The sequence below is a fragment of the Haliotis rubra genome, unplaced genomic scaffold (assembly GCF_003918875.1).
Source record: "Haliotis rubra isolate DU_JTF1 unplaced genomic scaffold, ASM391887v1 Scf11, whole genome shotgun sequence".
In the NCBI taxonomy this organism is placed as follows: Eukaryota; Metazoa; Mollusca; class Gastropoda; order Lepetellida; family Haliotidae; genus Haliotis; species Haliotis rubra.
The window spans coordinates 4,578,013-4,605,965 of record NW_025765003.1 but is presented as its reverse complement, the minus strand read 5'-3'; the positions used below and the strand labels follow the sequence as shown (position 1 = coordinate 4,605,965).

Genomic DNA, 27,953 nt, shown 5'->3' with positions numbered 1-27,953 from the left:
TGAAATGCATGTGGATCCGTTTTTTTGTAAATATCTCTTCATCATGACCTTTATGACCCAACACTGCCACTGTTACAGGTCATTGGCTCCCTCCCTCTGCAAGCCGTCTGCGTTCTGCTGTTTATTTTGTTGACAGTTACATAGACAGATTCTTTAATACAAATGCATAAAATCGGTGATTTACAATGTGATTAGGTTGTCTGACAAAACATCCACTTGCACAGTTTGAGATCGATTGGGTCATTGGATGAAGAGATATTTACAAAAACCGGGTCCACATGCATTTCATGCCAAACTATATATATTATCCTTTGCACACACGAGTAACAATTTACTGATATTATTAAATAATTGAGACTCATAGGTGGTCCCTGTAGTCACCAGCTGTGGTCACCAGCTGTAGTCACCAGCTGTGGTCACCAGCTGAAGTGCAGTATTGAATGACCTGGATACGGTATTAATACCAGCAGGGCGGAAACAGCCCTACTGACATTAGACCTCATCCATGTTGTTTTCTCCAGGACACTTGACACAGTCCGAAATTATGGGATAGAAGTGCTAAAAGACTTTACATTAAGATATAAACGCCCTTACATCAATAGCATCTCACAACACATTATCAAGCGCGATATTTTCGTCTGTTGTACCATCGTTGATGACGTCACTATTTTCGCAAGGAGATAACCCTCTCTTACCAGGAACTGCTCTCAGGCAGTCGTGGCACCGCGGGATGGATGCTGGATGGTGATTGGCTGGAATGTTTGGGCGATACTTTCCACTTGTGTCGAAGACGTAACCAGAGTCAAGGTCATTTTTTGAACCTTTGCTTAGAGGCTCGTGGGAAAGGGGTTGGAGAGAGTTTGCAGGATCTTTCCCAGTCGCACGGTGCCCCTCGGAGTCTGTGGGGGACATGAGACAACGTAGGAGTGAGGATGATGGGACGGTGTCTCCATAAGAAGACCCAAAGCCACATAGAGGCCCCCTGCCGACCACAGCGTTCTTGATAACGCTGACTTCGTAGGTCTCCGCAATGGCGTCTCCCGGGCACACCTTCAGGAGAAGTTCTACAAAATCAAGTTTAAGGGTACAGTTATCTTTGATGGAAGCCTGCTCATCCTTATTCAGTACTTTGCTGTCGACCAGCAACATCTTCCTCTCGCTGATGTTACGGATTTTGAAGACAAATGGGTCCCTCCCATCGTTCCAGATCTCCGCGTACGTCCTTGACATACGCTCGTCGTTCAACCGAACGTCTGCACATGAACTTCGACCTACGGTCACCTTCTCTCCAACATGTTTTCTGATCACGTGACAAGGGAAGTACGCTGAGATACTGTTACTGAGGGTTGGTTGGTAGAACATCAGCAGACGACTGGGTGCTTCCACTGTGGCTGCAGACGTGTCTTTCATCGTGGTACTCTATGGATGGAAAACATATCTCGATAGGGCAAGGTAACTGTCAAATCTAAAGACCATTGTTTGCCCAGTACAAAGGGAAATAACAACGTATTATACAGGGTAAAGACAGTATTGTATAGACTGACGTACACAAGAAATGTAGTGGAGCGTTTTGGCAACATGCAAACAACAGACGTGTAAGTCACAATCGACACACTTTTTAAATTATTTACGTTGTTTGTTATGAAGTAATCCCCCAAACTGGGTACGTTCTCTCTGTTTACGTCAGACCTGTTTAATATATAGAACGGCGTCCATTGTCCTTTTTCATTCTTTCGCTTTCAGGGTTTACACTTTTGACATGACAAAGGACATTAAATGGTTACAACAGTTTGAAAAAAGGGAACTGTAAGCAAGTCTTTGACCCAAGATACACATTACCCTAAGACTGTATTGCCATGATCGTCTTTTCCAAAGAAAATGAGCTTTCGCTAAAAGTTTGTTCTAGTGCTGATGTTAAGAAATCTTTACGACAAATTCTAGTCTTACCTATGCATGTGAAGGTCAAATTCTCAAATCTATGAGACCCGTCAAGATCAGGGTTAGAATTGCTCTTTAAGAAAAGATCTTTAGTAACCCATGATTATCGTAATAGGCGACTAACGGGATCGGGTGGTCAGGCTCGCTGACTTATTTGACACATGTCATCGTATCCCAGATGCGTAGATCGATGCTCATGCTGTTGATCAGTGGATTGTCTGGTCCAGACTCGATTATTAACAGACAGCCGCCAAATAGCTGGAATATTGCTGAGTGCGGCGTAAAACTAAACTCTCACTCACTCAAACCTATGAACTTGTTCTAATTGGATATTTTTATAACATTTATAAATACAAAACGCACTTTTCACACCTTGTCCCTTGCTTTTCATAATGAGTGACATTATCTTTTTCTTAGACCTGTGATTTTACTTTTTTATTTTATAATATTTCAGCGAAATGTCCCCATGATGTATTCGCAAATTCGTTGGTAGTAGCCATTCTGACCTTGAACATGTCCTTTGCTCACCAAACGGGAGGAAATCACAGACGTTTAACACGTCATCTCCAGAGAATATTCGATTGTCGATTATTAGCCGTAGAGATGTATGAAAACTGTATAAATGAATCACTACAAATCAGAGATAACACCGAGTGTTCATAGAATACATCTTTCACGTCGTTTTTTAAATTGTTTGCATATTTCGTTAATTAAGCAATGTGTGTGTGTGTGTGTGTGTGTGTGTTGTTTGTGTGTGTGTTTTTGTGTGTGTGTGTGTGTGTGTTTATTCATTCCCATAGTTACATAGATGCAAACATATTATTGTAACAGAAATGAGTGAGTTAGCGTAACCTCGCTTTTAGGAACACTCCAGCAATATCATAGACATCAGAGACAGGTCCACACAAAGTACCCATATGGGGAATAGAACCCGGGTCAACCACTCAACCACTGGGCTACACTGCCGCCTCGGTAACAGAAGCAACATACCAGTAAATTACATTGACACATACCAGCTTCTACAGGGTGGTTGAACATAGTCAATGATTGAGATATGGGATGAAATCTAAAGTTTTCAGATAGTTAATTAAATTGGGAATTGTTTTTTTTGATATTACCTAAATAAATATGTCTATTTGCAGAGAAAATTACATGGTTTAATATTTTGTTGGCTTGTGAAGTACCAAACCAAACCAGATATTTTGTTATTTTGATGTCTTTGTTGAGGTATTTATTGATCAAGATCTCAATAAATACTCCAATTAAGCAAATTTGGTTGGCAAAAGCAACTTACAAGGATTCTGTTGATTTCGTTTTGGTATTTTAAAGACTCCGAAATAGCGCAGCATTAACCTTTTAATTTAAACCCTGTCCGGTAATATGCTGCATGCACCGAATGACCTAAACACAAACTGATTCTGACATAAACGCCCTTTAACAAACAGACAATTATACCAGGAAGGTAGTTCGTCTATTTGGGTCAGTTGGATGGTTTATATAAGTATTTCAAAAGTGGGTATCTGTAAAAAAAAAACTATTCGAAAACAACTTCTGGATCCGCCACAGTGCTGTTTAAGACCGGCCACGTGACTATGTTTACCTCCTGTTTTAACAAAGACGAGAATTGTTGCATGCCTTCAACATAGCATTGTTACTTACGCCTTTTGTGTTGGAGGCCATAATCCCGGAAGTGCGAAGGTCAGGGTCACTAACTGTATATCTCCGTTCCCGGAAAAACCACCCAACCCGGATTTCTGGAAGAGCAGGATGTATGTATTACTTACCAACACTGATAACTGTGAGCATAAGTGTGTTTATATTATTAAGCAGTTTTCACGTGGCGTATGAACACAACAAATGCTATGTGGTTCACGTGGCGTATGAACACAACAAATGCTATGTGGATGTTGTTGAACCAGATATCATTCAGACATTACCATCAGCCATTCACTCCACCAATATACAGATCCAACCTATGTTATATTTGGGATTGGACTTTCTTAGTAAAGTACATATTCTGGTACTTTTGTTGGGTTGAGTCCCATCCGGGATTCGAACCCACTCTCTCGGAGTGAGGTACCTAATCGCCAGCACACATACAAAATCAGCGGTGGAATTCAAAAACCCACAAAGTACTAGAATCTACTGAAAGGCAAAAGAAACGTCGTAATATTAGAAATGACATTTGAGTATCAAAGGAGTATTTGAACCTATTTTTTAAATATACACCAGAAGTCAAGTTTGAGGAAACATGCATTGCCCAATAAAGTATTGTTTGAGATTGAAGTTAGAAATGTTTTTGTTTTTTTGGAGAGGGAAAAGTTCCCACAAACACAACATTGAAATCGAGATGCACGTGCATCATAAATGCATTCTGGCATAAATTGCCGGCTTGAATGGCAATCGTTCACTTGTTTTCTGAACACAGCAGCTATGACTAGGTTAACGAAAGATCAACCACAACAAGCTATTGGACGTCCGCACGCTGGTCAACATGCTCGAGTCATTGCTAATGACTTCAGTTGCAGCGTACGAACGATAGAACGTCTAAAGCCTTGTTTACATGCACCCCTTTGCCCCCGGGGGTAAAATACCACATGGGGTTAAAATACCCCTGAGAGGCAAATTGTGTCGTATAAACGGGTCTAACAGGGGGGTAAATTATACCCACATGGGGGTATTCTGCCCCTGGTCAAGAGGTGGAGCAAATTCAGTTACCCCCGGGGGTATTCCCTGGGGTAAAAGTGTCATGTAAACGGTCTATCAAGCTAAATACAACCAGGGGTACATTTATAGAACCATCCATCCCTGCTTATAATGGAATGGTTTTCCAGGAAATCTAGACATGCATTTTGTTGGTAAGTATGTTGTTGGTATGCACTACCCACCCTGTCATTAATCTGTAGCTCTACACTGGAAACAACATGCCTCCGATAAACAAGCGTTTACGACGTGGTTAAGCCTGGACAGATGATGAGACAAAGGGTCTGCTTAGTATCTGCGGAGACATGCCCATCCAGTCCCTTCTGGACAGCCCCTCAAAAGCTGATACAGCTGTTTATTCAAAGGTGAACAAAGTAATGCATGAACTGGGCTTTGAGAAAACGGCCATACAATGCACAGAACGAACGAAAACACTTAAAAATCATATGGACAGTGTAGGGATTCAGTTAAGAGGAGTGGACAGCCCCGAAAACTCTGCACATTTTATGAACAGCTAAATGAAATTTTGCGACATCACCTGGAAAGGGCATTCAAAGTCTCCAGCAGTCAGTTGCATCAGATACAGACATATCTGATCTTGAAGTTACTGATGATCATGTTACCGACAACATTGCTGATGATGTCGAACTTGCTGAGCCAGGAGATTATGAATGTGTTAAAAATGGCCAACAAAATGGTCATATGAAAACAAACAAAAAGGAAAACAAAGAAAACCCAAACTGCAAACAACTTTGAAAACTGTCATGGACTAGTTTGCTAAACCTAATGAAGATATTGAAACAAGGCAGATTGAGTTGGAAAAGAAACAAATTGAGCTGGAAATGAGAAAAATGACGAGAGAAAGAAAATAGAGAGCTTGCACTTAGGAAACTGGATAAAAGAGAAAGACAGAAAGCTTCTGACAGAGAACACCAATTGCGTATGCTACAGTTCATCATGAACACCATATGCCAATCCATCATCCATCCAATGTCCAACATTCTTGTCCAGTGATATCAACTTGACCGTGTGGTCCTTGGTCGCCATCACGTATCTAAACCTCATCCAGCCAGTCAGGGTTGAACATGTGGTCTGATTCACACATGTTATGCGCCTACATCTTCCTTTGAAGCGTCCAAATGTATTTCAATGACCATCCGGGCACTGCTGAAGCGGAAGTTGAAGTATGACTTCTCATCTGATTGGGTTCTCCGTTGCCGTAAAGTGTTAAGAGCTAGTGAGACATGTGACAGGCCGAATGTGCAATGATGACGACAGGCATGTACCCACTCTTTCCTTCCAGCCTGTTGTAAGCTTTGAAGCTTTCCTCGCCTATAGGACCTTCACAACATCTGGAAACACGTGTGTACAAGTGGCATAACACACTTCATGTACTACACAAGAAACTGTTGACCTGTGAATCCCAAACAGATGACCAACAATGCGATATTCTACTGTTGTGGCCAAGTAGTATATTGCCACTGCTACTCGAATCTTTTTGAATGTGAAGATGGAACTTTTCACAGAGGCGCTGGAACAAGTCCCTTGACATTCTGACGTTTTCTTTACACTGAGTTTCATCAAAACGTGTTACAGTTACTTCCCACCAATATCTACTCCTTTCCTTTTCCAAAACAAGGGGTTCTCTAGTGATGAACCCACGCACAAAGTTTGGACGAATCTCTTCCGTTTTCTAGATTTGGACAAACGTCTAGTATATTCATCCATGGTTATAGAGAAGTGACAAGAAATATCAATACCTCCCACCATGTAAACGCAGGCACAATTTTGCCATTTGCCCCCTGCGGGTAAATTTACCCCCAGGGGCAAAATACCCATGGGGGTAAAAGTGGTGCATGTAAACAAGGCTTTAGAGTGCGATACAACGCCACCAGCAGCACTGATGACCGTCCACGTAGTGGTCAACCCCGTGTAACAACACGTCGCCAGGACCGTCATATCGTCCATCAACACGTGCAAGACCTATTCGCAAGGGCCAGAGAAACAGCTTGGGTGACCATAGGAACTCACCAGCGACCAGTCAGTGACCTACCATTCGGCGACGTCTCCAAGCCAGGAACCTGTTTTGTCGATGTCCTGCCAGGAGACCCATATTCACCCAACGTCACCGCCGGGAACGTATCCAAGTGGACACAACAGCGGCAAAACTGTCGTGGGGGGGACAATGGAGAGGGGTTATCTTCTCTGATGAAAGTCGGTACTGCATTTCAGTGGCGTATTATTTAAAAAAAATAGGTTCAAATGTTCCATTGATACTTAAATGTCATTTCCAATATTACGACGTTTCTTTTGCCTTTCAGTAATAACATACAGTCAAATCCCGATGAGTCGAATCTCTGGGGACCAAGTAATAAATTCGACTTATCGATGTATTCGAGACATAGGTATGTCTATGAGGGTAGAAAAAAAGATGATCCAGTCCTAATTCCTCCGCCTAAACATTTGTTTATCTAATGATTCATTTGAACACTTTCTAAATGGCATTGTGTGTTAAGTCCCCAAAGGATCTGACAATGTACATAACAAAACTTCCAATAAACATTGTAATTGAGCACCATATTCCCAAAAAATTCGGGAACAAGTGTGGTTTGTTTACAGATCCAATGAACCATGCATTAACCACTTGAGCTTACTGAACCACCAATTATAGGTACACATATGTACCTACGACTGAGACAGAAATACAAATGAATAGATAACTCAATCAATCACCTCTCGCGTATACTGAATGATCACGTATACACCCTCTGTAGTATACTGAACCATTCACCCCGTATACTGCGCCATCATCCATTCAACTGTCAACCATTGAACCATTGAGTATAACCAACCATTCACGTCCTGGAGTATTTTGAATCATCAACCTTTCGCCCTCAAGTATACTGAACCACACAATTCAGACAGAGAGTATACTGAATCATCAGTAATTCAACCATTGCGTACAGCCAACCCAAAAATTCAACCATTCACTACCACTATTTCGACTATATCAATCCCCACATGGGTACAATGTGTGAAGCTCATTTCTGGTGTCCCCCGCCGTGATATTGCTGGAATTTTGCTAAAAGCGGCGTAAAACCATACTCACTCACTCGACTATATCAAACAGTCAACTGTTCATACTCAGAAAGTAACTCCGGATATGTCGAACCTTGACCTATTCGCTGCAGTGGACTACACTGAACCATCAATCATTCTTCCTTTCGACTAAGATATACTGACTCCATCAACCACTCATTACCTCGGGTCTATTCAATCATCAACCATTTACCCGTGGAGTATACTGACTATATCAACAGTTCCCCAGATAGCATTTGGACGTTGGCCCAACGTTGGCAATGTTGGCAAAACCATTGCCAACGTTGGGCCAACTTTCTCAAATGCAACTATCTTTGTCACTGAGAAGTCTACTCAACTATCAACCATTCACCCGTTAAGTATACTCTCAACCATCAACTATTCATTTGAATGAGCATATTGACTGTATCAATCATTCACTATCTCGAGTATTCCCAACAATCAGAATACCCAACTACTGGAATACCGCAATAACCATTCACTACCTCGCGGCGTATAACCCGCACTCAGTCACTCAGTCAGTATATTTGTTGAGCAACGGACTTTATCAACAATTCACTATCTCGAGTATTCCCAACAATCAACCATGAACAAGCTCGAGTATACCCAACAATCAGAATACCAAACTACTACAAGTATACCGAACAATCAATCATTCACTACCTCGAGTATACTCAAACCCACAATTCCCTATCTCGAGTATACTCAAAACCCACAATTCACTATCTCGAGTATACTCAAAACCCACAATTCACTATCTCTCGAGTATACTCAAACCCACAATTCACTATCTCGAGTATACTCAAACTATCTCCACAATTTCACTATCTCGAGTATTCCCAACAATCAACCATGAACAAGCTCGAGTATACCCAACAATCAGAATACCCAACTACTACAAGTATACCGAACAATCAACCATTCACTACCTCGAGTATACTCAAACCCCACAATTCCCTATCTCGAGTATACTCAAAACCCACAATTCACTATCTCGAGTATACTCAAAAATCAACAATTCACTAGCTCGAGTATACTCAAACCCCACAATACCACTATTATACTCAAAATCTATCTCGAGTATACTCAAAGTACAATTCACTCAAAACCCACAATTCACTATCTCGAGTATACTCAAACCCCACAATTCACTATCTCGAGTATACTCAAAACCCACAATTCACTACCTCGAGTATACTCAAAACCCACAATTCACTACCTCGAGTATACTCAAAACCCACAATTCACTATCTCGAGTAAATCAAAGAATCAACAATTCACACTCCGACACGGAATACTGAACTGATTGGTTTATTACATGAAATACTACATAATAGTTAAAAACTAATCAAAGACAACTGCATATTTATTAATTAAAAAGCCATTAAAACAATGACTACCAATAGTGAGTTTCTTAATCCGCCGAATAACTGCCTGGATTAACATACCTGTCTACACAACCACCATACATACATCAAACAACACTCGATAATGTACAATTAAGGACAAATATACTTCATACCTTCATCTCCCTCGTGACCAGACTCGCATCTCTGATGTAAGAAACATTGTTAAACTGTCTGACCAGGCTAACTTCCTGGTATAAACGTAAACACGCGATATCAACCGCTTTCTTTTGTCGGCCCCGGACGAGCATATCTATCCGCCCCTGCGGTTGCAGATATTTGCATTCGGGGCGCGGCTAATGATATTCTTCATAGAACTTACGGGTAAGGAATTCAAAGGTCACTGAACCCGGATGAGACCATATCTAGTATCTGTCAGTGAAATGATGAATAGAAAAATAAATAAATATTGTAAATGTGTTTGTTGGTGTACCGGGACGTTATTGATTTATTTATTTCAACATGAATTTCCTCACTAAGTCTATCCAGCTGAGAAACAATTTGAACCGCAGAACAACGTACCAGTCTTGCGCGTTCAGTTTTCATTGAGATTTATAATATATGATGCCATTACGTATCAGTTGCACGTGTTCTGATCGTATATTCACTAGTACCCAAATTGCGTATCGAGTGGTCAGGCTCGCTGGCTAGGTTGACACATGTTATTGTATCCTAACTGCGATGCTCATGCTGTTGATCACTGGATTGTCTGGTCCAGACTCGATTATTTACAGACCGCCGCCACATAGCTGAATATTGCTGAGTGCGGCGTAAAACAAAACTCACTCACTGTCACGGTATACTGAACTGCTAATGTCGTTTTTTATCAGCAAGCCAACCTAGTAATGATCTTACTACCACGGCTTACCTGACTTCTAATTCCGTTTCTAATCCAGCTAGTCAAACTACTAACGGTGTTACTATGACTACTACCGAACTGTCATTACTGGTGTTGTTACTATCACAGCAGCCCCTACAGTCATCAGTAATGTTACCATCTAAACTAACCTAAAGCTCCAACACTGCTATTTTAACCAATGAATTACCACAGCACAAATAAACGAGTCTCACACTGTTCACAACAGAACAAGTGGAACATCTCGTGACATGTATTAGCATTCCAAGTAAGATCAAAACTGATTTATCCCCAAACATAAATAGCGTAACCCCATCACTGAAAGCACCTGTGTACATAAAAACACTCCAGTTTAGACTGGACTCGAGATTATTGCTGAGCGGATTCTCAACTCTTCCGCGTGGAGCCGTAGCAAACGTACTTACCTGTTGATTTGATTCGCGCTCTCTTCAAAGGTTCAACCTTACCTGGATTGACGCGCTACGCTCTGGATGGGGAGAAATTTACGCTGTTGATATAGGTAGGTAGGTGACCTTATACATTATTGTTCTTACATAACAACTTGAGATATAGTGACTGAGTCACTATGTTAATCACTATGTGAATCACTATATGAATTAAGGTGTAAATCACTATATAAATTAGTATGTGAATCACTACATGAATAATCATATGAATTAGAATATGAATCATTGTATGAATCACTATATGAATCAGTATGTGAATCACTATATGAATAATTTTGAATCATTATATGAATCAGTATGTGAATCTCCAATGAAGCAGTATGTGAATCACTATTTGGTTACTGTTTCAAGAATTATATGCATTAATTATATATTAATGATATGCAGTGTTTGTGAACACTGACCTCACCATCTTCAGATCACCATACAATAGGCAATGTTGTATGCACTAAAACTTGTTTATCTTTCTATTAAATACAATTAGATTATTGTAACATTGTTTCGTGACAGCTTTCGTGATATATGACATGGCAATTCCGTCATGACCTCAAGATGTATGTATATCGTATGGTTTAATGTTGCAATAATTATAGGCTAGGGTTGTAATTATCATTAAGGTCGTAATTAAGAAGACTAATACCTTGTATAGTAAGAAAACGCTACTACTACTTCCAATGATGATGGTGATGATGATGATGATGACGACCACGACGACGATGATGATGATAATAGCGACTCTGTAATTGTCTCGATTTTATCGTAACTGGCGAAGTTTATATCTGTATCCCAAACTAACTGTGTATCTCAGTAGAAGGACCCGAATAAGGATAATGTATCAAATTTGTTATAATTAATGTCTCTCTCCCCACATCCCAACTACCTCCACCCATCTCGCTCTCTCCCCCTCCAGCCCTCCCCATCTATTTCTCATTAGTGAGTGGGTGAGTTTAGGTTTACGCTGCACTCAGCAATATTCTAGCTATATGGCGGCGGGCTGTAAATAATCGAGTCTGGACCAGACAATCCTGTGATCAACAACATGAGCATCGATCTACGCAATTGGGATACGATGACATGTATCAACCAAATCAGCCAGCCTGACCACCCGATCCCGTTAGTCGCCTCTCACGACAAGCATGGGTTACTGAGGATCAATTCTAACCCGGATCTTCACGGGTCTGTTCTCGCTAACATCACGTTCGTGTAAAGTCTGATGTGCTAGGAGCACGTTAGAAGAGATCGTTCATCCGGGAACGCTAACAGGCCTAACATGTTTGTCTTTATCTATTACTCATATTTAACGGTTGATCTCAACTCAAATTAGGAGTCAACTGAGTCAATGTCTCAATTCCACACACGACACTGTCCAATGCCTAGACTAATAAGAGTGCATGGCAATTTAACATAAATCACCTTTAATTCGACCACAAAGATCTTATCACAAATGACACATTGTATGCTCCAGGAAGTGGAGGTGTCACGTACCATAAACCATTAGTAAGCCTAGTGTGAGTACCTTTAATGAACTGCTTGTCCGGGTTCATTCAAAATCGGGTACCCTGTCCCACATAACGAGCTGAACACATAGTGGTAATTTGAGAGCCTTGTTACTGCTTTGTGGACAGTTCAGGAATTCGCCGTGATTAAACCATTATGAGTAAGTGAGTGATTGAGTCAAGTTTTACGCCGCTTTTAGCAATTTTCCAGCAATATCAGGGCGGGGGGACACCGGAATGGGCTTCACATATTGTACCCATGTGGGGAATCGAACCTTGGTCTTCGGCGTGAGGAGCGGACGCTTTAACCATTAGGCTACCCCACCGCCCCAACCATTATGAGAGATAGACAGCGTGTTGTATTAGGTCAACGACCACAATAGTACATACAATATTGCTATTGTAGGTGACGACGTACTGTTGCTGTTGTAGCTGACAGCTGATGCAGCTATATTTTATTACGTTAAATGAGAGAGAAATTATATATCAACCATAATATAGATTAGGTCGGAGAAATCACTCTATTAATTCCGGAATTTGAGTCATCAAGTTCTCATGCTCTCTCTGATACAGATTTGATTATCTTAGGCGTGCCCGAATCCTATGATCGTAGGATAGAATATCGTATTCTATTCTCTATTATGATGCTTGATTTGTCTCTGCTCGTGGGTTATGACACGTCTAGCACCTGCATTTCTTTGGTCTCAACCCGAGAAGGTCCGCGTTAGAATTGGTCTTCAGTAACCCATGCTTGTCGTAAGGGGCTACTAACGGGATATGGTGGTCAGGGTCGCTGACTTGGTTGACACATGCCATCGTATCCCAATTGCCTTGATCGATGCTCATGTTGTTGATCACTGGGTTGTCTGATCCAGACTTGATTATTTACAGACCGCCGCCATGTAGCTCGAATATTGCTCAGTGCGGCGTTAAACAACAAACCAACAAAACATTATTGACTCACCAACTGTAGAGATGCTTGCCCCAGAAACCAGTTTTAATGGCTCACTGACATCTAATGGGGACGTCATATGAACTAAACAGACGTTCAAAAGAAAGTACACACCTGATTCTTTGGTAAAATATTTTCTTGAAAACAACATTGTGTTTTGATTCTGCCTTGTCACAAACATTGTGCAAGTGTTTCCAAAACACCACAGATATGGTACCCAATTACAACATTGCTAGCAAAATATTTATGGTTCTATTGGGAATAGTCTCAAAACACCAGGTGTGTACTTTCTTATGTACGTGAGTATATGTCAAAAAACCTTTCCATGTACCACTTGATAATGCTATTACCTTCGAAATACATATATTGTTAAACATATTTCATTACTTGTATGTATTGTATATATTGTACCGCTTTCATTATCGGCACTCAATATATTGATAGCTTCTGACCAAGAAATGGTTGGACACCTTTCCGTCGATAATGATAAGTATGTCTGTCCTAAAGTGTCAGGAATTGTTCCCGAGTTTCGTGGATAATTTAAAATCCCATTTCGTTTTAATGTTCTTTTTCCGTTTTATGTCGATTCCTAGTCCTACTTATTGTTGTGACCCGTGCCATTCATCTGAACCATGTGCTCTGATCTGCTGAACCTTGTTCGATGTACTTTGTGTAAAGATGATGTAATTAAACAGCTGTCAAACTGAATCAAATCGAATAGTGCCTTCTATTCAAGACAATGTCTGTTCAGACAAAATGAAATTACGATGTTATGTTGGTAAAAATATGTTATCATGGTGATGGTGGAAGTGATTAAAATGATGATGATGATGATGATGATGATGGATTTGACTAAGTCATAGTCGACCCCATGCCGTTACGATGACATCGATATCTTTGACGATACAATAGAATAAAATTCTTAACCATGTGACAGGGAAATCTAGTGTTATGTTACCGAGATTGCATGTGGTCCGATATGCTTCCCGACGTTGTTTGATTGACCTTCCCGACGTCCAGCCGAGTGGCCTACCTGGACACATCCTCCATAGCGTTGTTACGTGCTTCACGGCCGACACCTGGTGTTTACATCAATCAGATCCTGTAAACGGATTTGGCGATTATTATAACCGTGTTACATCTTAGGGGGACACATAAGGGAAGACATCACGTACTTGTTTCGAAAAAAAGACAAAAACGTTGATTACCTCAGAAGTTTTTAATGAAATATGAATTGTTTGGGATTTTAACGCCTCCGCATGTTCGGCACATGGATGGCATATACAGTAAGTGTATGCATAACACGTGTTTTGCCTGCTTAAACGGCAGAATCATCCGTCATGTGATATCCTATATTTTGACAGATAAAAAAAGAGAATGACGCTGTTGTGAAATCCGTCTGACATTGTTGTGCAATGGGACTGATTCAACCGCACTTGAATGAACACGATGAACCTGATCTTGTTGAAAACAGGATAGATGGAACGCCTACTGGGTCGTATTGTACTTGGTCGGGTCTGATAAAGTGTACACGGGACCAGTTTCACACTGGAATATTAAGGCCTAGAATTACGGGAGGCGTAAAACTATGATGATTTGTGAAACGGGGCCCTTGGTCTTAGTAGTAGGACCGCTTTTGACTTTCATTTAGTTCTAGAAATATCTGGGGCGGTGGGGTAGCCTAATGGTTAAAGCGTCCGCTCCTCACGCCGAAGACTCGGGTTCGATTCCCCACATGGGTACAATGTGTGAAGCCCATTTCTCGTGTCCCCGCCGTGATGTTGCTGGAATATTGCTAAAAGCGGCGTAAAAACACACTCACTTACTCACTCTAGAAATGTCTACAAAATATTAAACATAATCCAATGGAAATCAGAACATTGCTTAATTCCAGACCGGCCAAATGACTGTAGACTCGAGTAGGATTTATTTCTTAATGAATTGGGGTCTAGGAGACAGACTGGGTCGCGCGGTCTGAAAATAATCGAGTCTGGACCAGACAATCCAGTCATCAACAGCATGAGCATCGATCTACGCAGTTGGGAACCGATGGCATGTGTCAACCAAGTCAGCGAGCCTGACCACCATATCCCGTCAGTCGCATCTCACTTGTTAAAAGATCTGAAGTAGAGTTAACATTAAGGCGCTGTCGTGAACTGAAAACCCTACACATACAAAGCCTCTTCAAGTCTCCTGAAGTCGGGGCATAGTTGATAAATCAACACCGGTTTTGTAACCCCATGGTCAGGACACGCTATATTACAGTAGAATGAGGCTTGAATATAGTTCGGATATAGCTCTAATATGATTTGATAAGGTTGTAACTGAGCTAGGCCGGGACAGAGATAAGGGCAACTTATGTCTGTAAAAGGAGTGCCGAGAAGATCCTGGTTAGAACTGCTTGTTTTAACTGGCGACTAACGGGGTCGGGTTGTCAGACCCGACTGATATATGTTATCTTATTCCAATTGCATGTGTCAATCACTGTATTGCCTTGTGGGGCGGCGGGGTAGCCTAATGGTTAAAGCGTTGACTCGTCACGCCGAAGACCCGGGTTCGAATCCCCACATGTGCACAATGTGTGAAGCCCATTTCTGGTGTCCCCCGCCGTGATGTTGCTGGAATATTGCTGAAAGCGGTGTAAAACCAAACTCAGTCAGTCAGTCAGTATTGCCTGGTCCATACTCGATTACATACAGGCCGCCTTAATAAAAAAGGAATATTGACGACTGCGGCGTTAAACAACAAACACGCATATCTATGATATGATCGACAGTGCTGGATTAGGTTCAGAAAGTGACTGATAAGCTGGATTATAAATACACAATACCATTTGTATGCTGGAGTTGGAATATCCCTCAACGCCCTGTTACGTCTAGAGTGTTACTATTGATTATTACACAGAGGGGGGCACTAATCTGAGATAACTGTTATCAAACATGTGTGTGAGATCGAGTCCAGGGCAGCGTTCCTAGATGCACTTCATCCATAAGTTACCCCTGTTTCAGTCGAATTTACCTACGCCTGTGACGAGTGTTGATAAATGTTCTTTAATATTTCCTAGTTTGCATTGTCATCATGACTTTTGTAATACTCTGGGAACATTTCCTTGGAACTATTTATTTGCGGAGGGTCATAGTAATTACGAGTAGTAAGCAGTAAACCCGATGACGTCACTCATGACGATGTGTATCAATGCGCCAATGCAATAATGAGAACAGATGAAATATATGCATCGATTCGATGCTAAGATGGCGCGGCGTAGGATGTACGTTTGCTACGGTTATATCCCAAAACTTCCACATCCCAAAACTTCCTCATCCCAATACTACCACACACTGTTAAAACAACAACTCCTCATCACCCCTTTTCAGGTAATAGGATGGCCCAGGAAGTGCACTGAACTGAAACAACAGATAATGATACATCACCTGAGTTAGCAGAGTGGAGATTTTAGTTGAGAAGAGAGCAGTTACTAGTAGTTAATAAATCTGAAATATATATGACATTTATTCGTGCATATTTCATGTAGGCAATTGTATATTTTGTTTTCTTGTTTTACCTTGAAATGTTGTTGATTACGTTCAGAGTATTCTGAATATACAACACATACATTATGCAAGCTTAACGTACATTTAATGTACATGTATATTAAAACATGTAGTTTTACAATATAACATGGCTAATGAGTTGTGAAATTTTATATTTATTGCTTAAAAGGGGCCAACAGGCCAAACAATTCCTTTCAATTCGGATTTGCAAATAAACTGAGGGGCAAAAGAAGAAACGTCCCCAAAGTAAAATTTGAAAAAACAGTTCTTCTGTTGTCGTTATGACGGAAATTTATTTAGGAACACATCTCCCGAACGCATCCCCACGTCTCACAGAAAGGAAATCCACGTGGAGTTTTTTGTAAGCATGAAAATTGCTTTTATTCACGTTTTTTGCATGCTTCGGTGGAAACATACCCGTATGAAAGTACAGTATAAAAATTATGCTCGACTGTTCGAATTCATCACTTCAATACGTTGGACACAAAGAACATGCCTCGACTCACGGCAGAACAGAGAGAACGAGCTATTGGGATGTTGCAGCTGGGTGCTTCTCACAGTCACGTTGCAAGAATCATGGGTTGCAGCAAGAAAACCATCACCAGACTGATGACACGCTTCAGAACAACAGGTCGGACTGCAGACAGGCCTAGGACAGGGAGACCACCCGTAACCACCCCTCAGGAAGACCGCCATTTACGGGTGCTTCACTTGCGCAACAGATTCCTGACTGTGACGTCATCAGCAACAACCAGCCTTACCCATCCAGTCAGTAGAAGGACCATATCCAGACGACTCCGCCGATTCGGTATCAGTGCCTACAGACCATTCCGGGGCGTGACGTTAACGCGTGAACATCGACGTCGTCGCTTGGCTTGGGCACGTAGAGATCGGCAGTGGCAGCCGCGGAACTGGCGCCGGGTACTCTTCAGTGACGAGAGCCGCTTCCAGTTGAACAAAGCTGATGGTCGGGTACGAGTCTACAGACGTCGGAACGAACGCACAGCACGTTGTTGCTTTGGCTCAAGCTCTACAGGAAGAATGGCGTCGCATCCCAGATCACGTGATCAGACGTCTTGTGCACTCTGCACGACGTCGTGTGGCAGCATGTATCGCTGCAAGAGGTGGACACACTCGCTACTGAAGAGTTGGACACTCAAAGACACTCTGTCAGTACTGATGTGCATGTGTTGTCATGATCGAAACCCGGACATTTGAACCTCCTGTGAAAAACGTTACAAAAACTCTACTTACAGCAAATTGTTTCAATTGTTCTGTAATGACAGTCTGCATAATATGTTCAACAATTATATAAAACATTTCAACATTGAATTGCACGTGTTTGTATCATTTTATGATAAAAAAATGATCGGGGACGTTTCTTTTGCCCCTCAGTTTATAAAGTAATATGTAGCAAAAAATTCAAAATGAGAATATGAATTGTATTATGCTTACTTGAAGTTCTATTACCAAGCATACTTGCACTACCAAATCCAGGCATAAACACATAAATCAATTTTAATTAAATAAGAAAACTGATAATGTTATGGTATGGACATTGGCATTAATATTATGGTAGTGACACAATACATTTTCAATAATAGCCAGTGTTATATGTTTACTTTAAGATAAAATTTAATGAAATTTGTCAGTCAGATATTTCAGAATCTTTAAAGAATATTTAATAGGCAAAAGATTTAATTAAGGATGTCCCTGTCAAAAAACCAGGTAAAGACTGCATGTTACGACAGTGACACTATGACGGTACATGTCACCACCGCAACGACCCTATCACAGCTGTGTTCTTCTACGCTAGACTCTTCTCTGTATTCATGACTAATTAATGGATTAAACCATTACAGACTGAGGTAATCAGTCTGCTAAAGTGTGTGCAGTCAACCAGAAATGTTGTTGTTATAAGGTGTGGAAGTTTTGGGATGTGGAAGTTTTGGGAGGATACCGTTCACTACTACTTGTCTGATACCACTTACCTTACAACTGGCTACAAGATAAATCCCTGAGATTTGACTGACATGACTAAACAGTATGCATATTCATGTATTACAAGACTAGAACATGATTGTGATCGGGTTATGTCTGTAACAACTGTAATGTGTCGTATGACTAAATCACAACAATTGTGATATGTGATATGCTTGAATGTCTGTGATATGGTTAATCAAGTCTGTAATTGGAATGTTATGTGAAGAGACAATGCCTTGGCCTGTAATGTGACGGCAAGATTGATGTATCCATTATGTAAATATATATGTCTGTGATGCGTCTGTGGGGTGGTGGGGTAGCCTAGTGATTAAAGCGTTGGCTCGTCACGCCGAAGACCCGGGTTCGAATCCCCACATGGGTACAATGTGTGAAGCTCATTTAAGGTGTCCCCCGCCGTGATGTTGCTGGAATATTGCTAAAAGCGGCGTAAAACCAAACTCAGTCAGTCAGTCAGTGATGCATCTGTGTTATGAATTACATTGCTACACTTTTCTGTAATTTGGCCGCGATGTGACTCTAACATGGCCTTCATGTATCTGTGATAGGGTTGACATTGCTAGACTGCATGTGGTACGCCAGGGATACTCTACAACTGTTATATATCTCCCTGGGTACGCTAAGTATTTGACTGTGATAATGCGGTGAGACGGAGAGTGAATGAGTTTAGTTTTACGCCGCTTTTAGCAATATTCCAGCAATATCAGGGCGGGGGACCCCAAAATGGACTTCACATATTGTACCGATTAGGGGAATCGAACCCGGGTCTTTGTGTGACGAGCGAACGCTTTAACCATTATGCTACCCTACTGCCCCCTGAAAAGACAGACTAGGAGTCAGGGTGGCGTTGTGTAAATAGAAGCCACAAAACCTCTTTCCACGTCTAGAAGAAATCTCTGCGTAAAGCAGAGTCGATTGTACAGTTGTGACAATATCATGAGTTTATATTTGTTTCAGTAGTATTACAGCTGTACGATGTTGTTTGTAAACAAAACACTCAACCCATACAATGTTTGGGAAGACCGCGCAATCGTATTCGATTGTGTTTATCTTACGATTCTTCCGCGATGTAAAGTGCGTTTTGGCGATCAGACACCAACCTTTTCCACGTCCAGAAGAAATTTCTGCATAAGGCAAAGTCGATTGTACAATAAAGCATTCTTAGCCTTTCTCTTTGTATAACGCAGGGATAATCACCGTGGAATTTGAATTCTCTGTGTAACGGCACCCTGGAGTTTGGATTCTCTATGTGAGGATCTCGGACACCTCCATAGGACGTCGCGTACAAAAACCTGGCATCATTTACCACAAGCCATACCGACAATACGTTCATCCTTTATTGCTTCAGGGTTTCAACATGGGCGTTGGACATAGCAGACAGTTAGACGTAGTGCGGGCGACGCAAAAAGACGCCGCCAAACCTAAACCGGATGTGGACCGGGAAGGCAAGTTCCGGTTCCTGAAAACTGGCGATGACGTTCCCGATCGAGGGGGAGTCATTCTGCAACGGATGAGGCACTATGACCGAATGGAACCAGATTTAAAGTAAGCCCGAATAGCTCCGCTTAAAATATGTGGAATGGGGTCCACTCAGAATCGTCTAGTCTGTCTTCCAGACCCTAGTGAATATATTGAAATAGGAGTCAAACTAAATCTTAAATGATTGAGCAAATCGAGATAGGGATTTTTTAATTGAACTGTGTTCTTTTTGGATTTTATATTTATTGCTATTTTTAAGATACATATGAGATTTGTAAGTTCATTTCTGGGACTAAAAGTCATTCCATGAACCATTGTGTATTATCTTATTTTCTTGGCGAATGCCAATGTCCTCATAATTGATTCATTCTTGCCAGTTTCTTTGGACTTACTGCTTATACCTTTCGTCTGATTCATCTTCCAGAAAACCCTCCCCTGCACAAAGAAGGAAAGAGGCAAGCCATCTGGAGTCTGTCTGCGCATGTCTAGGAATCTCCGATGCTGATGCAGGTGACACAGTCATATCTAGATAAACACTGTTTTGTGATTAAGCTTGATATATTTTCTGATGTTCGATGTGAATGCTTTTATCTATCAACTTGTAAATAATCGCCCTTAACAAACATTTATTTGTGTTTGCTAATCTACCTCCATTACCAAGCACAACTATATTAGACATATCCAAATTAACTGTTAAACCCACCTTTGATACAATGAGGCTTAGATATCTAGCTGATGTTGTAGAGCACATGGAGAGTCTGAAACTAAGGTGAAAAGCAACATCAGAATTTCTATTATGTCTGGGAACAATTGGATTTCATGTGTTCTATTTTGTGAGATTTTTATTAAACAACCCTTGTTTACTTTAAATGAAACACACCCTATTGAAGCAAATGTTGCCCCAAAACCATGGTGAAATCAGATAAAATAGCATCCTCGAACTCCAATCGATCGTATCGAGACGATGGTATGATTGTATTTAGGAGAATATCATATCCACGTCTCAGGAGCCACCTCCTGTGAATAACAGCATGCACTATTTCGTCTGCTTCAGATCTCCTGTCCACAATCTACAACGTCCCGGCAGACACCTACACCGACAACGCCTCCATCTGCCTTGATGCATTCTTCCATCTTCTGGATCAGACCACGCGGCAGTACCTTGGCCACGCCCTAAAGCGAGACTGGGCCTACTTGCCACCAGAGGTCGCTTACGACTACTTGGAGATAATTCCACATACTTCCGGTGGTGTCAAGGTTGGCGAGATACTCAAGGTCAGTTTTAAAGACACGACATTCACGACTGGTAAGTTCATTATTGTTCTTGCAACCGATGTCCTATCCATTTGTGTTTACTCACTTGATACCAAAGAAATCATAAAGATGAAAACATGATGATTTATGTGAAAATGTAATAGGTCCATATTTTTTGATGCAACTAAAAATATATGCTACTTCGCTACACAATCAGATAATCAGGCGTTAGGGAAGCCCAGTAGTTAAAGCGTTCTCTCGTCATGGGTATGACGTGTGTCGATCTTTGGTATCCCCCGACATAATATATCTGAAATACTGCTGAAAGCTCGATTACTCTCCGGTGGCAGTGGTGGCAGTGTTCACCCGTCCTGTTATATTCTCAGTTCGATTCCCCACCTCGCTACAATTTGCAACCGATTCTAGTTGTCGCTGTTAATGCTTCATTAGTACTAACAGCTGGATACTTACTCTCAGAAAGTGAAAAAAAAATGTCTGTTAGACAACTTATATTTATCAAGAGACCATATAATATGGTCTCTGATTTATTGTTAGTCCTCAATATATTAATCCTATTACTATGCTAATGCAGAAATGCGTAGGATACGCCCTCCGCTGTCAAAAGTTCGATATGGCGTCGGCCTTGACCTTGCTCCTGGACCAGCCGACGGAGCAGCGCAAGGATAAAGAGCTGCTAGCGGATGTTATTGAGCTGCTAGACGTGCTGTGTCCACGCCTTCTGCTCCCACCGCAGCTCATTTTGAGGAGGTCAGAGGTTATGACCTACAGAGGTGACCTTCATGGAGCCATTAGGCAGCTGACTGGGCTCTTGGAAAAAGACAAACATGGAGGTAATCCAAGAAATGAACCGTCTCATCTTGATAGAAGTACCATACAGTGTTTACTCAGATAATCGTTTGTTTTGTGTGGTACGTGTAATGACGACGTATAGCGTCTTCAAGTGGCATTTAGAAGCTGGTATGAGGTGAGGTGAGGTGAAATTGGGTTTAACGTCGCGCTGGAGAATATTTCGCTCATATGACGACGTGCATGCGTGTGTATGTGTATGTGCGGCTGCTTGTACTAGCCCAGACTGAAGCTGGTTTTATAGTGCTAGCCCACTGAGATACCATGCCGCAGTGAAGCATGAATACCCCACTCAGACATATTATACTGACTCCGAGCCGACCAGTCCTTGTTGTACCCATTAATGCCGAGCGCCAGGCAGGGACCAACAAGTACCATATTTTAACGTCTTGTGGTATGACACGGTCGGGGATCGAACCCGCGACCTTCCGCTCTCCGGGCGGACGCTCTAACCACTACACCACGGAGGCGGTCGAAGCTGGTATGATGAAGAGGAGCAAATTTTAAGGATTAACAACTTTTAGATGCGACGTTTCGGGGAAGATGCTAACGCCAGTATCAAGCAAGTGATGTACTGCTGACGTCTCCTTGCATTGTGACGTATTTAGGCCAAATCTTCCGGTCTTTTATTATCAGTCGATGACTATCTTGAAATGCAAATGGTAACCCTGTTTGATTTTGTTGCATTATCCGTGTTATTGTTCCAGAGAGTAAATGGCAGTACCGATCAGAGGACCAGCAGCTGAAAGTCCGTGCACAGTGTCTGCAGATGACGGGACAAATACTGCACAAGATGTGTGAGTAGGCTGTCTTCTATTTATTTAATTCAAACATTCATGTCTGCTTGTGTAAGGGCAACCAAAGAACCTTGCGCTTCAGATGTTGTTTAGTTAGTGGTTTTAATTTTAGGCCCTTTTGAACAGCATTTCAGTTATATAACGGCGTGTTATTTTGATGTGGATATAAGGCCAGCAATTAAACGTTATCGTAAATTACCATTTTAGTGAAATCCACCCTCGGGATTGTGGCGCTGACAAACCTAGAAATATATTGGGGTGAATCGTGGATAAAACCCAAGATCAAAATAGTCCAGCACACACAAGGGAGGCAACTCTAATTATCCAATTCCGGCACCCACTCTTAAAACCCCAGTACGCATACATACCAGGATGTACCTAAAGCGACAGAAGCGACAGTTTGAAATCTAAAACCGTTGTTATTCGTATAGGTTGCTGGAAGGATGCCGTGTCCCCTTTGGTAGAGTCAATTACTGCGTTTGGATCCTCACAAGTGAAGGACACAGACGGGATCATTGTTTCCTTGGAGCTGATATCTAAGTGTCTTTGTAAAATAACCAATGGGGACTACCAGGACCTGAAGGATATGCTGGGCTTTCAGTACGACGATCGCTACTACCAGGCTCACGTTGCGAGTAAAGAGGCTTCAGATCTTGCCAGATGTCCACTCTTTGCTGCTAGAACACACGTAGGTGTTTATTGTTAATGATTATGTATGGAAGCCTATAAACATACATGTGATTCGGCAAGTCAAAAACGTATCACGAACGTAAATAGTATCGCACAAAAAATCAATGATCATCACGGTTGGGTAACAGTTAAACTACGCTTGACGTCAGTTTAACTAATTTCAATTGCATGTGTAATAGTTGAATGATAATATAATAGTTTATCAACGACATACATCTAGTTCTGAACTTGAAACTAGCAATATACTCTGTATATTGGACGGTAGTAACATCTGATCCTATGTTTGTTTCTAATGGTATTGTTCGTTCTTCCTAACATCACAAACAAAGCCATAAATTATGAATATCATTAAGAATTACAGATTGATTCATTTTAGAGCATTCATTGTCATCGAAATTGTATAATCGATTATGAATACATATATGTCCTCTCAAAGTTGGCGGTTGTGGAAATGACCTAAAGTGAGTGAGTGAGTGAGTTTAGTTTTATGCCGCACACAGCAATATTCCAGCTAAATGTCGGCGGTCTGTAAATTATCGACTCCGGACCAGACAATCCAGTGATCAACAGCATGAGCATCAATCTAAGCAATTGGGATACGATGACATGTGTCAACCTAGTCAGCGGACTCAGCAACCGATCCCGTTAGTCACCTCTTACGACAAGCATGGGTTACTGAAGATCAATTCTAACCCGGATCTTCACGGGTGAAATAACCTAAAGGGAATTATCGTTATCGAAATGGCAGCTAGCCGAATCTCTTAATATATATGTTGGTCATTTCTGATTTGCTGTTGTTCTCGTTTCACAGAACCAAGCAGCGGAGTCGTTGTTGATGTACACGGCCCAGCACCCTGGTAGCGTTGACCATCTCAACAATATAGAACATGTCATCTCAGAATTGACCACCGGTCTGGCTGTCCACAAATCAAGATGGCATTTGGAATGTCGCCAGGAGTTCTTTGAGTTTGTCCGATCAATATACCTCTTGAAACTCGCGTTTGGATTCTCCGACAGAGAGGAAGACAAGCGATACGCCTCAAAGCTTGAAGAGACCGCCATGTTTCTGTACGGCAAGTATTGTCAGCAGCTCGTTTCCGGTGGATTTATGGTCTGTACGCTGACCTTGACCCCAGACATCATGACTACAGCCAACTCGCTCATGGTTGATCTAGGCCTAGGGGTCATTGACCCCACAGCCAGCTGTTGTATTGAGATCACTCGAAAAGACGTCGAGAAGAAATCCACCAACAGACGCCATCTTGTTACCTTCGGCTCCTCACAGGGTAAAGGGTGTGACGAGTACTGCTCTGATGCCAAGAGGGGTGACAGAATGGCGGATAGGTTGGAACTCGGCTTACCTATTAATCCTGTGGCATATGGCATCCCAGAATCTGATGTGCCCATAGAGACATTTCAGGATTTGTGCGGCTGTGTCTTTAGTAAAAGGGGAGAGTACCCCGAGATTAACCACAGTAGAAGTATGAGAGTGGGTGGCCGGAAGTTTGATCCTGAATTGCCTCCCCTTGTGAGTACATTCATTCCCACGTATGTCGACTCACACGACAGGTACGGCTCTGATGGCAGCGACAGTGGCGTCAACAGCTGTGACGAGAACAGCATCGGGGACGGCGCTAAATTCTCCCCGTTATTGTCAGCCATACCTTCCTTTGTTGGCGACTTCAGACACACACGAAGCGGATCCGTTAAAAGTAATTTTAAAACTTTAATACATCTATCAATATGTTCTATCAGAAATATGGGAATCATTTATAGCCGGAGATATTTTAAAACAGAGAGAGAGAGTTTGATTTAACGCGGTTGTGAACTGTATACATTTCAGTTAAATCACGGCGTGTCAGCGCAGTGTGGGACGAGTGAGTGTGTTTTACGCCGCTTTTAGCAATGTTCCAGCAATATGGGAACATTATACCAACGTTGGGGAATCGAACCCGGGGCTTCGGCGTAACGCTTTAACCACTAGGCTAAACAACAGCCCTAAATATGGGATGGACACCCGTGGCCACTTGGATGAGACCCGCGAGCTGTCGGGTTTGCCACATAGTAATTGTACAACAAATGAACGGAGTACATTGTACATATATTGTTTCATACTCTCCAGTTAACTAATAGAATATGCGGACATGTCTGCGTTCGATGATTCATTGAACCTGTTCCTCCCAAGGAGCCCGGCTGTTGAAGTTCAACCCAGTGACTGGCATATGGACGTGTCAGAATACGTTGGTATGGTTGGGGCCTGTGCTGGACCTCCCGGAGAGCAAGAAGGGCAGGTGTCGGGAAGCCTTTGACGTGCAATATCTACATCAGGACGAACTCATGGGCAGGTGAGTCAACGGCACCTCTTCTCATTTATCTATCTATTCATTCATTCATTTATTTATTATTATTTATTCATTTATTTGTTTTTTTTAATGTATTTGTAGCATGTGGGCTATTCACGTAAAAAATGTATGAAATGCCTAAACGTTACTGAAAGATTGTCCATACACTTGACATATTAACCAAGTTGAAAAGGGCTTCAAGACAATAATTGGGTTAGGATTAAAAGCGTGAAAATACATGTATAAAAAAATATGACCTGACTTCCGTATTTTTTAATCCTAATATTTTCTGTCACTGGATGATGAAAATGACATTGTATTTAATGGATAGATCAGTCCATTTGTAGAATAACTGGAATATTTTGTGCATTTTGTAAATTGACTGAAAATTTCAGTCATCTTATACTTTGACTGTATAACATAGGGTGTGTTAATTGACACACGTGAATACGAACGACCGCAAAATAGAATGTCTACTCCGTGCATTAACACTGTGCGGAACCCTTCGATTGCTTTTTATTTAAGCGGTGTGTAGAGCAGATGACTTGCAGAAATACTGCCGATTGCTCTGATCTCAACTTTCTAGTCAGAGCACTATGTTGTTTCCCTCTAGAGGAACAGTGGGCTTCACATATAGTACTATCGTGAGGAATCAAGTCCTAATCTTTTAAAGGTATATTTTGCCCACACGGGGTAGGGACTTCCCATGATCCACAATATGATGTAAAGATTCGCTCCATTAGCCACGCCAGGATCCGCTGATAGTAATATGTGTTCACGAATACTTGTGTCATTTGAGGTTTTATTTCTAGCTGAAACGACACATGATACAGCTAAAATACTGTTAAACCAGTTTAACTCACTACATATATTCTCGGGCGGTGAGGTAGCCTAGCGGTTAAAGCGTTTGCTCGTCACGTCGAAGGCCCGGTTCGATTTCCCACATGGGCACAATGTGTGAAGCCCATTTCTGGTGTCCTCCGTCGTGATATTGCTGGAATAGCGGCATAAAACCCAACTCACTCACGTATTTTCTCTCTCCCAGATATGTTGGCAAGCGCTACAGGAAGCAGCGATGTCCAAGTCAGTACCTTGAGGACGTCATCTGCCAGAAGACCGCCCGGTTCCTGGTGACACTGTTCAACGCGTCCCTCCACGCCTACAAGTCAGATATCCAGGTCCAGTACGTCCCGGTCGCGCACCTGCAGATCATGTCGTCGTCGGGGGAGCTGGAGGACTGGATCAACGTGGAGCCGTACCTGGAGGGGGATTTCACCAAACTGACCAACAACCTGTCCTACAGCAACCCCCGAGGTCGAGAACTGGCGACGGCTCTCACCCACTTCTCCTTCGTCCAGTCCCGGGGCAAGCTGATGCTGGTGGACCTCCAGGGTTGGATGCCGTCCGACGGCAAGGGCGTTGTCTACCTCACCGACCCCCAGTTCCACTCCAACGGTGGGGGTAAACTCAGCAGCTGCGACATGGGGCAGACGGGGATTGAGGTGTTCTGGGAGACCGTTCATCCTGAATGTAACGATATCTGCTGGGCCTTGAATCTTCCAAGACCATGTGAAGGTTCATTAATTTGATCCGCTGCTTGATGTTTGGTAGGAACAAGAAGGTAGGCTTCGGCCTAAGATGGTTCCCGGCTCCCTTTGCGCGCGTAACCTTGCGATATGCGAGACGGGGCCCAGCTTAGGCTTCGGCCTACCTTTAGAAACCACAAACTTTACAAATTACATCACAATACCTTATGACGTAATTTGTGAAACCTTTGTTTCCAAAAACAATGCTCTTTGACGTTAGACTGATGCTTGGTTATCGAGTGTGCCTAAACCTCCTCTCAGTGTTCTGTCGTCTCTATACGCATTGTCATTGAGTAAGCCAAGCGATGTATGGAGAGTGTGCTCTAAACATAGAAGGCGGCGGCGCATTTGTCACTGGACCGATGTTTGGTGTTACAGAATGTGTATTCTATTGTAATATTTCATCTGATGAGATCATGAATAATCTTACTTGACAGTGTTGGAAATAATATAGAACGTTTACAATCAA

General features: G+C 42.0%; 2 protein-coding genes and 1 long non-coding RNA gene across 4 annotated transcripts; 1 reads left to right on the top strand and 2 right to left on the bottom strand.

Moving 5' to 3' along the window:
* Nucleotides 1-305: 305 nt before the first annotated feature.
* Nucleotides 306-10,475, bottom strand: LOC124285210. Its single transcript, XM_046721401.1, has 3 exons — nt 10,428-10,475; nt 3,598-3,692; nt 306-1,419 (listed from the first exon to the last, which is right to left on the bottom strand). Exons 2-3 carry the CDS (start codon nt 3,616-3,618, stop codon nt 607-609), a joined length of 834 nt encoding a protein of 277 aa, XP_046577357.1. The 5' UTR covers nt 3,619-3,692; nt 10,428-10,475; the 3' UTR covers nt 306-606.
* LOC124285173 (alpha-protein kinase 1-like) lies at nt 10,417-27,953 on the top strand. 2 transcript variants are annotated; one of them, XM_046721369.1, is made up of 10 exons: nt 10,417-10,522; nt 19,818-20,014; nt 20,373-20,458; nt 21,003-21,223; nt 21,795-22,053; nt 22,777-22,866; nt 23,298-23,554; nt 24,368-25,268; nt 25,742-25,901; nt 26,944-27,953. In XM_046721369.1, the coding sequence occupies exons 2-10, from the start codon at nt 19,827-19,829 to the stop codon at nt 27,485-27,487; spliced, it is 2,706 nt and encodes a 901-aa protein (XP_046577325.1). In that variant the 5' UTR covers nt 10,417-10,522; nt 19,818-19,826; the 3' UTR covers nt 27,488-27,953. The 2 variants fall into 2 exon arrangements, with proteins under 2 accessions (XP_046577325.1, XP_046577319.1); XM_046721363.1 differs by having other exon boundaries at nt 10,429-10,526.
* LOC124285224 lies at nt 13,587-21,684 on the bottom strand. The gene is made up of 3 exons (XR_006900756.1): nt 21,674-21,684; nt 15,670-15,675; nt 13,587-13,660 (listed from the first exon to the last, which is right to left on the bottom strand). It is a non-coding gene; the product is annotated as an uncharacterized LOC124285224 (long non-coding RNA).